At 37.7% G+C, this 13,403-nt stretch overlaps 1 protein-coding gene across 1 annotated transcript; it reads left to right on the plus strand.

Moving 5' to 3' along the window:
* The first annotated feature begins 8,552 nt into the window (after nt 1-8,552).
* LOC121648566 (ubiquitin carboxyl-terminal hydrolase 2-like) lies at nt 8,553-12,786 on the plus strand. The gene is made up of 16 exons (XM_041998766.1): nt 8,553-8,606; nt 8,816-8,874; nt 9,034-9,118; nt 9,236-9,306; nt 9,945-10,097; nt 10,185-10,337; nt 10,539-10,589; nt 10,723-10,854; nt 10,950-11,073; nt 11,233-11,384; nt 11,523-11,622; nt 11,738-11,814; nt 11,943-12,051; nt 12,170-12,227; nt 12,420-12,577; nt 12,696-12,786. The coding sequence occupies exons 1-16, from the start codon at nt 8,574-8,576 to the stop codon at nt 12,699-12,701; spliced, it is 1,521 nt and encodes a 506-aa protein (XP_041854700.1). The 5' UTR covers nt 8,553-8,573; the 3' UTR covers nt 12,702-12,786.
* Nucleotides 12,787-13,403: the final 617 nt, after the last annotated feature.

Consider the following 13,403-nt stretch of genomic DNA (forward strand, 5'->3'; position numbering starts at 1 on the left):
AACCCTCCTGATGAAGAAACATCTGGGGCAACAGAAGATGAAGTCCCCCCCTCCACACATACACACACACACACACACACACATTTTAGAGATGACAAGCCAAAAAAAGATGAAGGCAGTCAAAAGATCTTGTCATAGAGAAAACATTCATTTCTATTCTTGTCCTTTTGGTTCTCAGTGCTACATGTGATACCAATGTTGTGTTTCAGAGGATTAGACATATTATTGTCCTCAAATCAATCACATTAAGTATTAATTTGTAATTTTTGACACATAAAGTTCTTATTAACAAAGCACCATTATATCTTAAAGATGCCATAGTTCCATATAGTCCCAACAGAGTACTTTGCTCTTAGACTGTAGGCTTGTGGTTCATAAAGTTTTTAAAAGTAGAATGGGAGGGAGAAAATTTGGATATTAATCCCATGTCTTGTCAGACTTCCTCTCAGTTTGGGTTCAAGAAGCAAATACCTTCTCTACATGTAGATTAAGTTTAAAATATTCCTTTTTGATAAACCTCATAATAAGAACAGGTTTGGTTGACCCTTGACCTTCCCTTTAGTTATGATGGTATAGGTTTAAGCTGCTCAGGACATCCCATGATTCACTGACTGCCTCTATACTCACACTCATGTTTTCACTCTTGAATTTCCATTTGCATATGACAGTACTGATAATACCAAATGAAGATAATGATATCTTTGTTGTTTGTTTTTCTTAAGGATGTCTGGTAGTAAGGAGCAGACAGGAAAATGGACAGAGAGAGGGGAACGGCATGAAGAAGGACTCCAGCCCAAACTCAGACCTGGTTCAACTGCAATGAAGACTCAAAACCTTCGTCATCAACTTGTGTTTCTCTCTTTTCTTTCTCAGCAGGTGTCGCCAGATCTCAGAGTTCTTGTGCTTGTATGTTCCTCTTTCCTATCCGCTCCACCCCCAACCGGTCGAGGCAGATGGCCGCCCTTCCTGAGCCTGGTTCTGCTGGAGGTTTCTTCCTGTTAAAAGGGAGTTTTTCCTCTCCACTGTCGCCGTGTGCTTGCTCAGGAAGGGAGATTAAATCAAACTGATCTAATCTGTTGGATTCCTTAGATAGGAAATTATTTTTATGAATTAGCTAATAAAAAAAATGTAATTCAATTGTGTGTCTGGATTTCTTTTGTTTTTATTTGTATCAATCAATGTACAAAAATGCTGACACAAGCCTAATTTTAAAAAATATCTAAATATTAACTTTAATTTGAAAATTTTAGAAACGCATTGATTTAAAAGTGAACACATGTTTAAGAAAAAACTGACACTTGATACGTCACAGTAGGTTTTTAACACGACACAAAAGATTTCAGTCTTCAGATTTAAGTTTGTTTGTTGAACTGTGGTGTGGTGGCCAGCAACTGTTCTTTAACAGACACAATACAAAAAACGTACAGTCTCTCTCAACCTGATATCATAGATGCTGTCACCATACAAACTACTAAAACCAGCCTTTTCCCTAAAATCACTGCTGCTCTGCTCTGCTCACACTGCTATTGGGAATGGAAAAGTCAAAAACACAAAGGATTAATCTTCTTTATTCGTCCTGTTTCACTGCATCTCTGCACAAAGTTTTCAGAAAGTCCTTTTCTCTTTGCTCCTGGTACTGATGCTCTCTGACCAGGCGAGCCTCCACAATAATTTCTTTCTCCCTACGTATCTGCATTAACTGAGCAACCAAATGCTGTTCCCACTTAGCCTTACATGTCAGGTGTTGTACCAGTTGCTCCTCTTGTTGCGTCTCCTGCAGCAGAACATGCAGATTTATTAACTGATTTAGGGCTTAAAAGAAAAGCATAAAATAACAGGCAGCATGAGGTTAAAAATCCACCCACATCTCCAGTTCTGCATGTCCTATCTTTTAGTGGAAAATGCTAAAGCATAAATCTTAAGATTCTGTAATGTTTAAGGGAGGGAATTTATGAAACTTCCTTCATAACGCCTTGTTATGTGTAAAACAATTCAGTGAGTGTGTGTGTCATACTTGGACCGAACACATGATCCTTTCAAGTAAAATTGTACACATTGAGAAAAACTCTGTGTTTTCTTTTGATTGAAGGTTTATTGGTGTTAGTGCTGGGAAGAATTTCCCTAACAAAATCTTTGGTTGGAACTGCAGCTTCCTTCTTGAGTTCATGAAATCAGAAACAGGAGCAAAATGTTGGTTTAGTCTCCATTTAGTGGTGATCACAGCAAGAAACATGAGTCACACAATTACATGATGAAGATATTTTAGGATTTTATTTCAGAAGTCATTTAATATCAAACTGAAAGTTTTTGAATAAAGTTTCCTGGTTGGAAAACTTTTACAATAATCTTCACCTCTCATACACGGTGTTTGCATAATGCAGCTGCAAAATAAAAAGACTCATGTTTCCAGCTGTGTGTGTCCAGACTCTTTAAACATTTCTCTGTCAACATGATTGAAGCAGGTGAACTTAGAAAACTTTATGAAGAATGAATATACTGCTGAAAACCTCCGATTTATGCTTTATTTTACACAGAACATTTAATAGTAAACAAACATCCAGTGGAGGAGAAATAAAGTGAAACTTTCTCCTCATTAGGCCTGATTTTAGTTTTTAAAGATGTAAAACTTTATTTCTCACATTTTCAGCTCTTCAACATCCACCAGAGCGATCTATAAATGATGATTGTTCTGAGATTTTTTACTTATGGATAAATCTAAGTGAGAATGTTAATACCTGGAATTTATTGATCTGAATAAAATCATAGCAACAAAGTTCAGACATAAAATCATGAGCAGAAGTTTCCACGTTCAATAAGGTAAAATAAAATAAAGTAAAACAAAACTTTGGCTCCAATTATTTCACAGGATGAAATTTTATTATCTTTCTTTTTCTGTAGTTTAAAAATGTGACGTTATTCATTGAAGTTAATTACAAACAAGAAGAAAATGAATATATTTACAAACTAATGACACAGTTGGATGAAAAACTTCTAAAGAAGAAGAAATAATTATAAATCAGACAGGCTGCTAACCACATTAAAAAGCTCATATTTCCAACATCAGATTTTTACCTGATGTGTTGCAGTTTTTGTATTTAGTAAACTCTTTGTTTCTTTGCGTCTCTGCTGTTTTTCTTCGTGTAATATAACAGAGTTCATGAAGAGGTGATGTTAATGATTCTACACATAAATACACATTTGGGTGGTAAGAAAATATTGATATGAAGAAAATCATTTAAGAAGCTTTGAATCTGTTTTAGTATAAAGATTAAATCAGACTGCTGATTTGTTTCAGTTTAAAAACGTATAAAAATCTGAAAACTATTAATGAACAATTATTTATGATGGTAAAAGTTTGAACATCTGATTCATTTTTCTGAAAATCTCAGTGAAACGAGTTTGACAGATTTTGATTTCAGAGGTTTTGGCTTCTCCAGCTGGACAAAGAAAGAAAATATGGGAAGAGTTTCTCAGTGAAAGTGTCTCTGTGAGTGCAGATGTGAGTCATGTCTTCAGGGTTGTAGAAGGACCCCTCCCCCCTGTCATAGTCCAGCTGGACTCTGATCCTCTGGAGCAGTGGTTCCCAACCTATTTTCCTTGTGGACCCCTTCATGCAAATATTGAAAAGCCATGGATCCCCTACCCCACCATGTGCTAAAATCATACTTGGTTTTATGCTTTCAAAAGTGAGATTCTCACCATACATAATGTATTCTGGCTGAGTCCTGTCCTTTGATAAAGCCAAAGTTAAATTAACAATATATAATCATACTTGTTTTCCTGTAAATAGGGACAGTGTGTGGACATTGATCACAATAGCTCCTCAGGAACCTCCTATGCTCTTTAGGGGACCCTCTTGGGAGTTCCCGGACCCCAGGTTGGGGACCTCAGCTCTGGAGATTCTTCTTCACTGTGACAGTCAACACCATTAGTGTATTTTCCATCACCATGCCATGAACACCAGATTCCATGTTTGGAGAAGCATAACTCTCCCTTCCTGTCAACAGACTCCTTTCATACACCAATATTCCAGTCCGGATGATCTCCCACCTCCTCCCAGCTGTGTTTCCCTGAGCTGAAGCTTTCAGGGGTTTAGTTAGTGTTTCTCTCTGGATTATCAGCAAGCTGCTGCAATGTGTCTCCATTTCTCTCACTGGTCAGATGATCAGACAGATAGATGCATGGGTTTGCAGTGTGACGGGACTGAAGTAGACCTGCTTCTCTGTGGACAACAGCTGCTTTTTGCTGTGTTGAATCCTTGTATGTTTCCTCCAATTTTTTCACATTTATTCTTCTTGCCCTGCAGAGACTTTAAGTCTGATTTCAACTTCCTCTTCACTGACAATATAATTTAGACTCTTCTTGATGTTTGTCACAGACTTCACCTTAACTCAGGTAATCCTGAGAAAAGTTTTTGTATTTTTCTGTTGCGCTCTCCCACCGTGCAAAGATCTCAGCTTCTTATGATTTTTACGATCTATATTAATTTCCTTTTACTTCAAATTGGACATGAATGTCAGAAATGCTGCAAATGCATGATAGCCAAAAGCAGACTGAGGGAGGAAGGGATGTGCTCACTGATGACATCATAGGAGACTAGAAATTCAACATTAAAGTAACTAAAAGCTTCCAAAATGATGCTCAACGAAAAATGAAATAAAAGACAATAAGATTAAAACAATTTAAAGAAAAAAGAATAAAGGAAAAAACCTAAAAATGAAGGACATTTGATGGATTACATACTTTTTTCTACATGTTACACATATAGTAACAAGCAGCTAATAATAAAACATGCTCCTTCAACAACTAAATACCAGAACAAAAAGACAATACAGATGAGACATTATGTTTCCATCATGTATCTGTTCAATATAATATTTCTGAATAGCTTTTTAAATTTATTTATCACTACACATGATTTCATGGAAATTTCTCAAGACAATTCATAATGAGTTTTGGTCGTGTGTGTAGCCTCCATGTGCTTGTATGTGTTCCCTGCAACATCTGGGCATGCTCCTGATGAGATGATGGATGTTCTCCTGAAGGATCTCCTTCCAAACCTGGATCAAGGCATTAGTCAACCCCTGGACAGTATGTGGTACGATGTGGTGGTGGTTAATGGAATGAGATATGATGTCCCAGAGGTGCTCAAGTGGATTCAGGTCTGGTGAATGAACAGGTCAGTCCATAGCATCAATGCCTTCTTCATGCAGGAACTGCTGACACACTCCAAACTGGTCTTGCTGGAGCATGTTGCAGGCAGCAGAACGTTCTCCACTGCATCTTCAAACTTTCTCATGTCTGTCACATGTTCTCAGTGTGAACCTGCTCTTATAAGTGCGACAATGATGAATCTGCCAATCCTGGTGTTCTCTGGCAAATGTCAAATCAGGCTGCATCGTGTTGGGCTGTGAGCACGGGCCTCCACTTGTGGAAGTTGGGCCCTCATACCATCCTCATAGAGTCTGTTTCTGACTCAACGTGCACATTAGTGGCTTACTGGAGGTAATTTGGTAGGCTCTGGTAGTGCTCATCATGTTCCTCCTTGTACAAAGAAGCAGATAGCAGTACTGGCCTGTCTCCTGGTATCTCCTCCATGTTCTTGACACTGTGTTTAGAGACACAGCAAACCTTCTTGCCACAGCGATGTGGCCTCCTGGATGAGCTGCACTACCTGAGCATCTTATGTGGGATTCAGACAATCGTCTCATGTTACCTCTAGTGGGGAGCAGACTGGCTAAATGCAAACGTGACCAAAGATCAGCCAGAAAGAAAGAAGACAGGGAAATGGTCTCACCACCTGCAGGACCCATTATAGAGGTTGTCTTGCTGACAAATTTGCTCTGCCAAGGGGAGGTTCATGGATATAAGGCTCCTCTTGATGATCTGATTCATCTATTTACTGTTATTTATTTACTTTGAATTATGGAACCTATGTAATCTTGCCGGACCTGACCGGAGGGGACAGAAAAAGCAAAATGCAAAGCAGAAAGAAGAAAGAGGAGACAAAAACACAACAAATAGAAGGCAATGACCCTTCAATCCAAGCTTTCACCAGTCAACAAATTGCTCCACTTGAACAGAAACACACCAGAAAATTTCCTACTGCTTTTACAGAAAAAACAGAGCTGACAGTAATCGATTTCTTAAATAATAACCAAAAAGGTAAAAAAAAACAAACATTACAAACGTACAGAGAAAAACAAAATTATCTCTTAACGTATAGACCCACTGGACAACTCAGTGACTGTGTCAGCATGCAAAGTATGAGGAATGTGTCTGTTCCATTTCTACAACAGCAGGTGAAATTAATTCACAATCAGTGTTACTTTCAAACTGGACACATAGATGTCCCAGAAGAATGATGGACTTTGACTTACACAATAATGGTTATGAGTTCTATTTATTTTAATTATTTACTTTTTTGGGCAGTGTATAAATCCTTCATTGTTTTTGTCAATGAATACATTTTTACATGTTTGAAAAATAAAACATTCATTCATTCATTCATTCATTCATTCTCCTCCTTCTGCAACCCATGGACATCCAATGTCCTCTACAGGTGCTCGTCATAAAATTAGAGTATCATGAAAAAGTTGATTTATTTCAGTAATTCCATTCAAAAAGTGAAACTTGTATAATGTAGACATTCATTCCTCCCAGACTGACATATTTCAAATGTTTATTTCTTTTATTTTTGATGATTATAACTGACATCTAATGAAAATCCCACATTCAATATCACAGAAAAATAGAATATTACTTAAGACCGATACAAAAAAAGGATTTCCAGAAATGTTGGCCAACTGAAAAGTATGAACATGAGAAGTATGAGCATGTACAGCACTCAATACTTAGTTGGGGCTCCTTTAGTCTGAATTACTGCAGCAATGCGGCGTGGCATGGAGTCCATCAGTCTGTGGAAACTTTACACTCGACCTCAAGCAACGTGGATTCTGTGCCTCTCCTCTCTTCCTCCAGACTCTAGGACCTTGATTTCCAAAGGACATGCAAAATTTCCTTTCATCAGAGAACATAATTTTGGACCACTCAGCAGCAGTCCAGTCCTTTTTGTCTTTAGTTCAGACGAGACGCTTCTGACGCTGTCTCTTGTTCAAGAGTGGCTTGACACAAGGGATGGGACAGCTGAAACCCATGTCTTGCATATGTCTGTGCGTGGTGGTTCCTGAAGCACTGACTCCAGCTGCAGTCCACTCTTTGTGAATCTCCCCCACACTTTTGAATGGGTTTCGTTTCACAATCCTCTCCAGGGTGCGGTTATCACTATTGCTTATACATGTTTTTCTACCACATCTTTTCCTTCCCTTCGCCTCTCTATTAATGTGCTTGGACACAGAGCTCTGAACAGCCAGCCTCTTTGGCAATGACCTTTTGTGTCTTGCCCTCCTTGTGCAAGGTGTCAATGGTTGTCTTTTGGACAACTGTCAGGTCAGCAGTATTCCCCATGATTGTGTAGCCAACAGAATCTAGTACTGAGATTCCATTTAAAGGCCTTTGCAGGCGTTTTGAGTTAATTAGCTGATTAAAGTGTGGCACCAGCTGTCTTCAATAAAGAAACTTTTCCACAATATTTTAATTTTCTGAGATACTCAATGTGGGATTTTCATTAGTTCTCAGATATAATTATAAAATGAAAAGAAATAAACATTTGAAATATGTCAGTCTGGGAGGAATGAATGTCTACATTATACAAGTTTCACTTTTTGAATAGAATTACTGAAATAAATCAACTTTTTCATGATATTCTAATTTTATGACGAGCACCTGTAGTTTCCGGCCTCATGCGTCCCTCACTTGTCACATCTGACAGTATATAAACTCAGATCCTCTTTTGTTTGTTTGTGTTGTTAGTTTGTGTGTTTTGTTTTGTTGGTTTTACAATTGCCACACACATGCATGGGACAAACATGAACAATAAAACAAAGGATAGAAATTTTAATTAAAAGTAATAAATCACAAATATGCTATATTTCTAAAGACAAACAGATTTTAAATTTGTTTGCTTGAGAATCGGGTTTTTTGTTTAAAAAATTGGAGATACCTTTATAAATCTATTTTCAATCTACCCTTCTCTCTGTTGTGTTGCTTAAATGTTTATTTTTCTTTAACATAAAGAAAATGGCTCATTATATGAAAAGCCATGTGCAGATAAAACTGTTATGTCGATGCATAAAATCAGTAAAAGTGTTTGCTATTCACATAATTCCCCTATTAATAAAGTATCTGAAAGCTGTGATGTTTGTTTCTATGAACCATGTTACTGATGCAGTTTAGTGGTCTCCAGGTACAACATGCATATCAGACAGTGTAGATGCTGTTATAAGCAGATATATGATATATGCTAACTATCTAGGGCTCCTTTAACTCTTTATGGAATAGATTCATAGAGACAATTCAAAAATATGCAAATTTCAACAGAATGTGTTTTAATGTGTCACAAAGGTTCACATTCTAGAACATCAGTTTTACTACATTCTGTTCTTGGAGTTCAGTTTTAACCCAACATCCAAGCAGCGCACAGGATTTCTGAAAAGACCCAACCAACTACAAACATGTTTCTTCTACAGTGTTTTTCCTGGAAAAAGGTTTGTTTCTCAGAATTACAGAAGGTTTATTGCAGATTACGCTTTACAGTGACTTTTTTAAACTAAAAAGAAACAAACAAACAAAAATCTTAACTTTTAAAATAATTTTTAAAGATGATTTCTGATACTTTCTTCAATTAAGTGTGATATTTTATTAAATGTATATGTATATATTTTATGTAGCTAACATTTTTATTTGCTCTGAGCAGAAGACAACAGACAAAACTGTTGTGGCAGATGAGAAGAAGCTTAAAAACTCTCAGAAATGGTAAGCAAAGAAATAACCAAATATTGTAGATTATTGCTTAATTATATATTTGATTTTTAACTAAACTTACACTTAACAGTCTAGTTGTTTACAGTTTAACTATATTTCAGTATAACTATATTTATCTAAGAATAAAAAACAACATTTTTCTTTGTCTAGCCAAACCAAGTCAGACACCCAACATCCAAAGGCCAAGAAGAAGACGTCAAAACCAAGATGGATTTGGCCTTTTTGTTGTTTCAGAGTATGTTTCACAGACTTTCCTGGTGTAAACACATATTTACAAGTCACTGTTAAATCAGTTAAATTCCTTATTCTGTTAGTGCACAAATTAATGAAAAACTTGTGTGTTCTCCAACAGAGGAATCATCGCGTCTCTCCGGCTGAGAGCACCGATTTCTTGATTACTAACAAAGTAACAGAGATAACAAAGTAAGGACTGTTTTAATGTTTGCATTTATTACTAAAATCAGTCTCCAATAAACAACATTTGAGGACAATGATTTTTGTGTTTACATTTAAAAATACCTCTGACTGAATTGATCATATCTGTCATTTGTCTTTCTTACTCTGGTCCAATCCAGCAATTATGAATAGAGTTGGCATGAAACATTTTTAAATAAATAAATAACATTTAATATTCAAGGGGAGCCCCATATCCAAGAGGGGTCTCTTAGCAAAGTTAAGTTTTTGTAGGTAGTATACTATATTATATTTTATGTATCTGCTTAAAAATTGTGTATCCATAATGAAATTAGCATATTTCTGCAACCACAAGGTCTGTTTGAATACGTTTGGGGTAAATGTGTTACTGGTGAAGCCTAAATGAAAATGGCACAAAGCACAAATGAAATCAATTTTAAGCTTAAGGAAAAAGAAGTAAAGGCAGTTTGGACGAGGTCTCTAAAATGGCCATGTTGGCACAGTTTGGCACCATCTGTTCTCAAAGTGCCCAAACTGGGGACCCTCAGGTTACTTCTTTTCAACTTCGTTGAGTCGACTGGTTCCAAGGTCCTAAACTAGTTTAGCGTTGTGCTGCTCTGACTAGTTGTTCCTTCTTTCTGTGACAGCTCCACTGAAGAGATAACAGGAGAGCAACTCACACAAAAAATGAGTGCATTATTCTCACATCATGACAAGAGGACAACAGTGGAGCAGATCAAGCAAGACAAGTCACCCTTGTCTGCTAAGAAAAACAAGGAGAAGCCAGCTGGCAAACTCTGGTTAGTTTTAGATTGTAGCCCTGAATTAGCCTCTTTGTGAGTACTCTAGTCTGTTCTACTTCTCTAATGACCTGTTTCTTCCTCCAGTAGCAGATCGCAGGTGATGGGTGTATCCTCTCGTCTATGTCCATTGTCATACCTGAAAATCAGTTTGTTGGATACAAACTGCACCAGGAACACCTTGGAGTCCCTTTCTGAACCAGAGGAATGTTACTCCCTCCAAAATGACATATTCAATTGGTAAGATATAAAGTTAAGATCCCGATCTCTTGTTACAACAGTTCGTTTTTATATGTCCAGTTACTATAATCATGAAGAATTAATTCATTATCAGCCAGTCATGACAAGAAATTAAGATTTTCACTGCAAGCCTTCATACAGCATTAAGTTTGTGATTAAACTTCTCCTAATATACGATTTATTTAAAACACCTCTCTCCAGGATAAGAACATTATCTAACAAATACAGCTGGAGAACCACCGACCCCCTTGGGTGAGTTTATAACCTTATGAAGCTGCAACAAAACATTCACTCCTGAAAATGCTTGAAGACAATGAGTTCCACTCTGAAGTTGTCAGTAAAGTGAAAATGCTAACATCTGTTTGAACCTGTGTTGTTGTGTCAGATTTCCAAACCTCGGGAACACTTGCTATATGAACTCCAGTCTTCAGAGCCTCCTGACATTAAAAGATTTTGTGACGAGCGTCAGTCGTACAGAGCAGATCTGGAGATCAGTTCCTGAGGCTCAACTGCTGAAGTAAAGCAGCGTCGTCACCCTCAAATGTCTCTAGAAGAAAACAATGGGCAAAACACATCTAACCACATTCATGTTCATTTTTTCCCTCTGTGCAGAAAACTGACTGAAATCAGGGACTGTCACAAATCAACTAACTCTGACATCAAGAGTCAACTCCTGCAGTCCTTTAAAGATCTTATCAGTGACCAGAACCCGCAGTTTATGGACAGTTTGCAGAATGTGAGTCAGATAACGTTTTGATAATTGTTGCTTAATTCTCGCTTTAGTACACAGTCAATATTCAATTCACTTCAATCTCTATTAAAGACATAAGGTCCAAGATAAAAGAAATGATCTATCTCAATATCTAAATACTTCTGTGTGTTTGTGTGTGTTCAGGACGCCCATGAGTTCCTGATCTCGATCCTGACACACATGGAGAGTCTGTCTCCTCTGCTTCAACGGACCGCAGCGGGCCTGGGCAGAAGCTATACCTGTCCAGTGGAAGACAACTTTGGATTTAAAATGGAGTACACCAGAACATGCAAAAAGTAAGACACCGTTCAACACCATGCAATCTGTCAGAGATGCAAGTTAGATATTCTGATGTTTACCCATGTGGATCCCTTATAATAGTCTTATCTAGGCTGGGTTTTGACCAGTACAGCTGACTTTTAATGTATGTGCAGGTGCGGAGTTCAATCAGTCAGACAGGAACAATTTACTAATCTGTCTCTGGACCTGGTTCCTGGAGGGTGTATTGAAGACATGCTTGAAAAATATCTTCTGGTAAGATTCACCAGTCCTCACTGAGCCGCCATCACAGATCTGATGTGTCATGTTTGCTGTTTGCTGACAGTAAATTTCTGACATGACGTATTGTTGTCTCTGTGCTGCTCTGTAGGAGGTGGAGCTGGAATACAGCTGTGAGTGCGGAGGAAAGTCATCAGGCCAGACTTTGACCTTTGCATCCCTGCCAAAGTGAGTGGCGTCCCCCATATTTCAGAAAACTGTGGTTCACCGACCCTTTTTAGTTCTTCCTAATAATGTAACAATCAAATAAATGCCTACAACATTCACCCATATGTGTTTATATATTTATCCTACAGAACATTTATCATACATCTTAAGCGTTTTTGCTACACTCCATCCTTCAACCTGCAGAAAATCTATGACCCTGTGCAGATACAGAGGGACATAGTTGTGTCATCTAAAATGGTAAAGAAACACAGACCATAACAGGGAACAGATACATTGTGATGGTGTGAAAATGAAGAAATGGACTGTTTGTCCTGCTCTGTGTGCTGAAGGTCACTCATTAACTGTTTCTTCTCAGGGTGGTGGCTGTTTCAGTCTGGTCAGCGCCATCAGTCATTCAGGCAGTATTGAAGAAGGTAAGCAAATCCCAACCTGACATGTAACAGATGTTTGTCAGAAACATTTGTTTCTGTTAAAACCCTTTGAAAATCTATGGTTAGGACTCTTTGCCTACTGTACTAAATAAGATTGATATGCCACTTTTTTAATGAACAGTTCTGCTGGGATGATTTCACTCCCTTACAAATGAATAAAATCTCTCCTGTTAGGACACTACATCTGTGACAGCATCGACCCAGAAGACTGTCCACTGGAGCCAACTGACCACTGGCTTACTTTCAATGACTCAATGGTCCTTAAAACATCTGGCTGGGACGTTTGCAAGAAAAGGCAGGAGCTGGCGTACATCCTTTTCTATCGGAGACATGTAAGAAAACGTTATCACGTCCTAAACTGTGAGAAAGAGAGTGAGATGGAGAAAGAAGGCCTCAAAATAACCAACACAATACTTGACACATTTCTAAAGGTATTTTCTCTATTTTCAGATCTAGAACTGGATGTAGAAAGGGGGTGGGGGGGCAGAAGATCCAGCCACAGCAACAAACAACCATAAGTAAAGTGTCAGGGACCAGCTGCACAAAGTAACTCTTGAGGCTAAATCCCATTTTACCAGAGAAATTCACTCATAAGTTTATTTAGTAACTTTGCTCCTCAAAAATAATCACAAGAGGGCAGAGCTTTACCAGATGGGATATGTTCTCTCCCAATCCCATTTAATGTTTGATTCATTCATTCATTTATAAATAAATAACACCCTCTCCCTCACCAAGCTTTTAAAAGATGAGAGTGGAGTGGTATAAAAGAACTGACCTTTAGTTTCTGCTGCAGCAGTTTGCAATAGAAATGTAGAAATGATAGTTAAAAGAGTTAAAAGTACAACATTGTTGTATAAATGTAATAGAGTGAAAAAGACAAGTTCCTCTAAAACTAATACTCCAGCTGAGTACACATATTTAAAAATGTACTTATTACAGTAAATAAAATTTACTTCATTACTATCTACTCTGGTAGAATAAAATGATAATATACATTAAAAAAATAGCATCTTAGAGTGCTTTGTACAACTGGTTCCTGGATCCCTTGTACCATGGAGCAGCCATGGGACGACAGAAGGTAAGTTTTTCATTATGGAAGATTCCCCTGTGGCAAAGAGCAGCTAAGCCCCCCCACTATCAACCCTCCTGATGAAGAAA

Source organism: Melanotaenia boesemani, chromosome 11, assembly GCF_017639745.1.
Source record: "Melanotaenia boesemani isolate fMelBoe1 chromosome 11, fMelBoe1.pri, whole genome shotgun sequence".
Taxonomy (NCBI): Eukaryota; Metazoa; Chordata; class Actinopteri; order Atheriniformes; family Melanotaeniidae; genus Melanotaenia; species Melanotaenia boesemani.

What these genes read in the sequence shown, in the direction of transcription:
- LOC121648566 (XM_041998766.1), top strand. Translation starts at nt 8,574, where the DNA reads ATGTTTCTTCTACAGTGTTTTTCCTGGAAAAAG. An exon ending in AAGCCAGCTGGCAAACTCTG is followed by an intron (nt 10,098 to 10,184) that starts GTTAGTTTTAGA and finishes TTCTTCCTCCAG; the next exon opens with TAGCAGATCGCAGGTGATGG. An exon ending in ACCTTTGCATCCCTGCCAAA is followed by an intron (nt 11,815 to 11,942) that starts GTGAGTGGCGTC and finishes TTTATCCTACAG; the next exon opens with AACATTTATCATACATCTTA.